The sequence below is a fragment of the Amblyomma americanum genome, chromosome 6 (assembly GCF_052857255.1).
Source record: "Amblyomma americanum isolate KBUSLIRL-KWMA chromosome 6, ASM5285725v1, whole genome shotgun sequence".
Taxonomy (NCBI): domain Eukaryota; kingdom Metazoa; phylum Arthropoda; class Arachnida; order Ixodida; family Ixodidae; genus Amblyomma; species Amblyomma americanum.
Genome location: NC_135502.1, coordinates 99,884,839 through 99,890,838, shown reverse-complemented (window position 1 = coordinate 99,890,838; position 6,000 = coordinate 99,884,839). Strand labels below are relative to the sequence as shown.

At 45.8% G+C, this 6,000-nt stretch overlaps 1 protein-coding gene across 1 annotated transcript; it reads left to right on the top strand.

The window, feature by feature from the left end:
* The first annotated feature begins 2,885 nt into the window (after positions 1-2,885).
* On the top strand, positions 2,886-5,970 carry LOC144093932 (mitochondrial import inner membrane translocase subunit TIM44). The gene has a single exon (XM_077627694.1). It carries the CDS (start codon positions 2,912-2,914, stop codon positions 4,295-4,297), a length of 1,386 nt encoding a protein of 461 aa, XP_077483820.1. The 5' UTR covers positions 2,886-2,911; the 3' UTR covers positions 4,298-5,970.
* The last annotated feature ends 30 nt before the right edge of the window (positions 5,971-6,000 follow it).

Below are 6,000 nucleotides of genomic sequence, written 5' to 3'. Positions count from 1 at the left end.
GGCTCGGAGTCACTCCGACGGGACCACGGGTCAAGAACGATGCTTGCTCCGAACACCGCCACCACCACCAGGACAGGACTGCCGACGAGTTAAAGAGTTGGATGATGGGAGGAAGAAAACTTGGAGGGTTTATTTTACACATTTACAAGCTTTCAAAATAAGAAGGGAGCTGCTTCAACTGCATCTGCAGTCCAGTTTTATACACTGCGTCTTCCCTAATTTCCCCAGGTAGGGGACGCCCTCGCCGGGGTGGGTGTGGCCAAAACTTTCACTCTCACACACAAACGGACACCTCCGCACACATGGACACGCCCCTGGCATAAGTTGAGCCCGAGGAAGAGGGGTATGCGGCCAGGACCCCGTCGGGATGGCAGGAGACGTCAGGTGGCCGGCCCGATCTCCGCCGGTCGGCGAACTTCGAAGAAACCGAGGCGCAGCCCCGTCGGGAGATAATCCCCAGTGGTTCTGCCATTAGCGATGGCCGGCGTAGCCTGCAGACAAGCCACTGTGGCGATCCATTCCCACGCTGGTGCTGTGCCCGTGAGGCCAGGGGTAGTCGGGTCGGTGGAGACGTCGGGGAAAATCGGAAGACAGCCGAAACACTTCGCGGCCGGTGCCAGCGACTCCTTAAAGGGATTTTCGCAGAACCCTGCTCCCCGCTTGTCCCACGCAGCAACTACCGGGCGAGCGCGGTAAATGCACCCCGCAGGCACCTGGCGAGAGATTCTGTCTTGGTGAATCCTCGAGACATGCTGGCGCCAATCCAGCTGGCGGCCATTCCTAATATTGTATACAATCACCGTGACCAGGTCAGCCTGTCTTAAAACGCGTCCCTCATACCCTGAGCCATTTTGGGACGTCAAACGCCATAAACTACATCTTTAAATGCTCTTGATTTTCTGGTTGCAAATAAGATAGCTAACTTTTCATTGTTAACAAGAGCAAAAAATTTTAATGTAAAAGCTTTATAGAACATGTGTATAAGTACGCATTCACGTTGTTTTCTTCAAAGTGACTTGGCGTGATTTTTTTTTTTTGCCCAGCTAAAAATAAAGCCCGCGAGAGTAAAAATTGTTATTGGTCTATGTATTTGTTATGGGACTAAAAAAGTTGTCATGAGTCTAATTTACTTTGAGAAAAACAGCCGAAACAAGCATTTCTTAACTTGCTGTGTAATTTGTGGGTGGAAAATTTCGCCCTGCAATTAGCGACAAGCGGTTAGCTCATTCATCTTTGTTAATTATCAAATTAGGCGCTTTTAAAATTACTGCGATCAGGTCAAAAAGACTGCCCGCACGCAACCCGGCACTGTCCGAACTTTCATAAAGCACGCGTTTTCGTATCCTTTTTTTTTTTAAGCTTGGCGCACCTTAGCTGAAGCGTCCTGTATATCCTACATATATTACGAAAAAGTACCTAATTACCCGCCGCGGTGGCTCAGCGGTTAAGGCGCTCGTCTACTGAGACGGAGTACCCGGGTTCGAACCCTACCGCGGCTGCCACGTTTCGATGGAGGCGAAACGCAAAAGGCGCCCGTATGCTGTGCGATGCCAGTGCACGTTAAAGATCCCCAGGTGGTCGAAGTTATTCCGGAGACCTCCACTAAGGCACCCCTTTCTTCCTTTCTTCTTTCGTTCCCTACTTGATCCGTTCTCTTACGGCGCGGTTCGGGTGTCCATTGAGATATGTGACAGTTGCTGCGTCATATCCTCCTCAAAACCAATTTTCAATTTTTTCCTAAGTGGAAGCATTAGCACCCATCTGGGCATTCTGCAGCCAGGGCGTAGAAGAGGGACATGTGAATATCTTAGAAAATATATTCAGGACTGCTAGGCAACCACAGTCTTTTGCGGGAGTGAAATAATACAGATCTGAAGGAGTGTAGGCAAGGTGGTGCAGTCTATCCGCTGTTTTTCACTGCATGCTTACGAGAGACATCCAGAGGGAAAAAAAAGTAGATGTAAGCTGTAATGTCAAGCACTTAGTGCATACAGGATATAAAAAATCAAAAATTCTTTAAAAGCTTACAAGTTACCACTACCTGGCTGAGTTAACGTCGTTGTTTTTCGTTTTCTTGGTCGCCAGCGTCAGAAATAGCACAATAACCACTGGGCTAAAAGTCCTATTAGTCTCTCATTTAAGGTCATAGACATAAAGGCACTTGGGAGAAGGAAGAAACAATATAATAATTTCTCAAAAATCCTGTCTTAACTTAAAGCACGCAAAATCCGAACATATGGCGGAATTTCGTTTCTTTTTTTTTTTTTAGCCGGAGATATTTGCGGTCACGGGCTATACGTTTCATTGTTTTATTTAAAAATACTACAGTTAAGAATAAAATAGACGGAGCGTTTAATTTCGCTTGGCTCAGGCGCACCCATAAGCTTCTAAAGCAATGCCATGCAAATTGTAAACCGCGAGAACAACGCTCGGGAATATTTAGCAGACGACGCGCGAAGCGCCGGAACTGTCCCTAGACCCTAGGTATTTCTAGGGACCATAGCGCTGGTCACGTAGCCCTTCGCTAGAGTCATTCAAAGTCGGTTTCTTTCTTTTCTCTTCGATTATAATTCACCAGGAGAGCCCATAATTTCTGAAATTTCTCTATTGTTTTAAAATAAATTGTCTCGACGCTTCCTGTAAGTTTATTGGAGTCGACTGCACACGCAATATGATGACCTCGTTACATGTTGTTTGGAACGGCATGCTCCTCGGCACAGATCTACAGTGCTAGCCCCTTTCTCGAGAAATTATTGTGATGTATAACAGAAGAGCGAAATCGTATTTTTGTTTTTCTTAAATGTGAGACCTAATGACGAAAATATGAAACCGAAACTTGTTTCTGCTGGGCCGAGTTTGGTGCGTTTCTGTTTTCATGAAGCAACATTGGGAATCACGCCAAAGGGCAAACATGGCGTTCGCCGTGCCGCAAGCATGGCTCAGTATTTCTCGCGTTGTGCGCTTGCACCGATCTTCATACGGCATGAATTCGACGACGTCTGCCTTTCGGCACATCTGTACCGTCCACCTTCTTAGGAACAGCAATGTAAATACCTCTCTTTTTCGAAATTCTGTCGCCTTCAGGTGCTACAGCTCACCCTCGCAACGAAAGGGCTTCTTTGGGCAGGTATTTGAGAACATTAAGCAAGAAATGGTGCAGAGCAAGGAGATGAAGGAAAGTTTAAAAAAGTTTCGTGAGGAGGCCGCGAAACTTGAACAGTCAGAGGCCCTAAAGAAAGCCAGAATGAAGTACGAGAACATCGAGGCGGAGACGGCCAAAGGCTCACAGCAGATCATAGAGCACCTCGAGTCCCTCAAGGAGAAAATCAAGGAAGGTATCGAAGAAGCGCAAAAAAGCGAGATCGGTAAAAAGAGCCGTGAGTTCACCGAAGAGATTGCCAAGTCAGCCAAGTCTGCGGCTGAAACGATAGCCAAGCAGAGCGATCAGCTGGGCAAGTCTGGAGCCTTTCAAGCGGTGTCTTCGGGCATAAAAGCCGTGAAAACAGAAATTGACGAGGCAGCTGCCGTTGGCGCTCGCGTGTACAGGGCACCAAAGCAGCTTCGAAAGCGATCCGAATTCGGTTCGAGCTCTGCCGAAGCTCGGGTCGTCACTCCTAACGAAGAAGCCACGGGTGTCGAGCTCCACCGCGACTCTCGCTGGTACCAGAGTTGGCAAAATTTCCGCGATAATAACCCGTACGTGCACAAGTTTTTCGACCTTAAAACGCGGTATGACGAGAGCGATAACCCTTTGGTCCGCGCCTCGCGCTCTCTCACTGACAAGGTGTCTGACATCTTCGGTGGCTTGTTTCAAAAGACGGAGCTCTCTGAGGTGCTCACCGAGATCTGCAAGATGGATCCCAACTTCGACAAGAACGAGTTCCTACGCATGTGCGAGACCGACATCATACCCAACCTACTAGAAGCCATGGTGCGAGGTGACCTCGAGATCCTGCGAGACTGGTGTCACGATGCACCTTTCAACGTCCTCAGCACGCCTATCAAGCAGGCCATCCAGTTGGGTTACCACTACGACTCGAAGGTCCTCGATGTGATGAATGTGGATCTCGCCATGGGCAAGATTATGGAGCAGGGGCCCGTGCTCATTGTTACTTTTCAGTCGCAGCAGATCAATGTGGTGCGCAACAGCAAAGGAGACGTCGTTGAAGGTGACCCCGACAAGATTCTGCGTATAAACCATGCCTGGGTGCTCTGCAGAGACCAGAGTGAGCTTGATCCGAAGGCTGCCTGGAAGCTAATGGACTTGTCGGCATCGTCAACAGAACAGTGGCTTTGAGTAGTCATTGAAGATAAGCTCACTGTTATTGTCTTTTTTTCATTAGGACTTATTGCAATCTAGTTAGCACAGTATCTATGTACAGCTACGCCTTGAAAAATAATATACTACAAATCTGGCATGCAAGAGCCAAGTGACACCACAAATGCAGCAGTTTTCGAGAAGTTTGCCTGCATGTTGTTACCATTTTGTCAGCGCAGACAAAGCAGAGAATGTCTGTCGCTGGCAAGGCAAACAAATGTTGCACACATATTGCACGCAATGCTCCTACTTCACTGGCGCTGTTGTTGCTTCTTCAGTCTGCTATTTATCGTTACAGGTTGTTGTTTTTTTTCAGTGCTGACAGTTTTCTGTCAAGCATCGGCATTAACGTAGGGATATTATTTAGCTCAGTCATAGTTGTGGCAGCAAAAGTGCTGCGGCATTATCAGTGGGCGTAATTCGAATAGTGTCATATCAGTCATTGAATATATTATGTGCATAATTTTGTGGTTTGTATGTACAGCATTTTGCGCAGCCTGTTTTATTGCATAGAGTACACACACCTTTTTCTTACTGTCAATGGCCCACTATGTGTGCAAGAGGCATTTCTTAGCAATGCACTCGGTTTGGCTGTGTAAATTGTCTTCAATGCTGCTTTTGGTGCACAATAGTTGCAGTTAAATGATTTTGCATTATGCAAGCCTTTATTGATGTACCTATATTAACGATAATCAGTGTAACATATGGTAAAGCAAAGGCATGTTATCATTCTTGTGTAATGTTTCTGTTGCAATAATTCAGCCACATTTTTGCTGTTACATATATCTCCAACCTTGGTGTTCAAATCTGCTGTAACAAGAAGAAACTGCTTGTACCACTCGTATCATAAGTGAATGGGAAGGACATGGCTAACTACTCTGGGCATCCAAGGTGTTTTAAATTCACACATTCGACATGTTTGGATGTGAATGTGGCTCTAAAGCTTTTGCATGCACAGTATGCCTGTTAACTATTACTAGGTCGCACAATGGCTCACTTTTACTGCAGAACTATATTAATTGTGTTGGTTTCTGATAGCACTTATGGAACCTGACTCATATATTGGCCTATTTATGCAACACGACTCATCTATTGGATTATGATTTCCTTTTTACCTCCAAAAAGGATACACAAGTCTGCAGAAAGCTATCTGGAAACATTACTGCACTCACTGCTCTTTCTATCACCTCATTTGTAATACACATCAGAGAACTGTTTATGTCATCATGTATTCAGTGTTGACAATTGCACCAAGAATGCTGTATTTTACTGTGATATAGCATTATAATGTGTGCTTCCCGTGCTGTATCTGTTTTTGTCTGCACTAAGAAAATGTTTATTTCCTCATGTGTGGATTGTTCAAGGCAATGAAGCAAGCTTCGAGGGTCAGTTTTAGGCTGACAAGATCTTTTTGGAGCACTTTCCATGGATGTTGCAGTTACGTGGTTTGTTATTAGCCTTCAAAGCTATTTAAGTCCTGAAATCTGCTTTGTGAAGTACTGTGAATTCTCTCGTATACACTCTACTGGGATGGCACAGTGTTCGAATGCTAGCTGTTACGTGCTGGGTGCATGTTTACGTTTGTTTTGCACATTGCAGTCTGTGTGCCCCACTTTAAAGCTGCTGCTATGATTAAAAATGTACATAATGGATGGAGAGATGCTGAAATTGGTATGTTTCAT

Bases quoted from the DNA above. Each gene is read 5' to 3' on its own strand.
- LOC144093932 (XM_077627694.1), top strand. From the start codon at position 2,912: ATGGCGTTCGCCGTGCCGCAAGCATGGCTCAGTATTTCTCGCGTTGTG.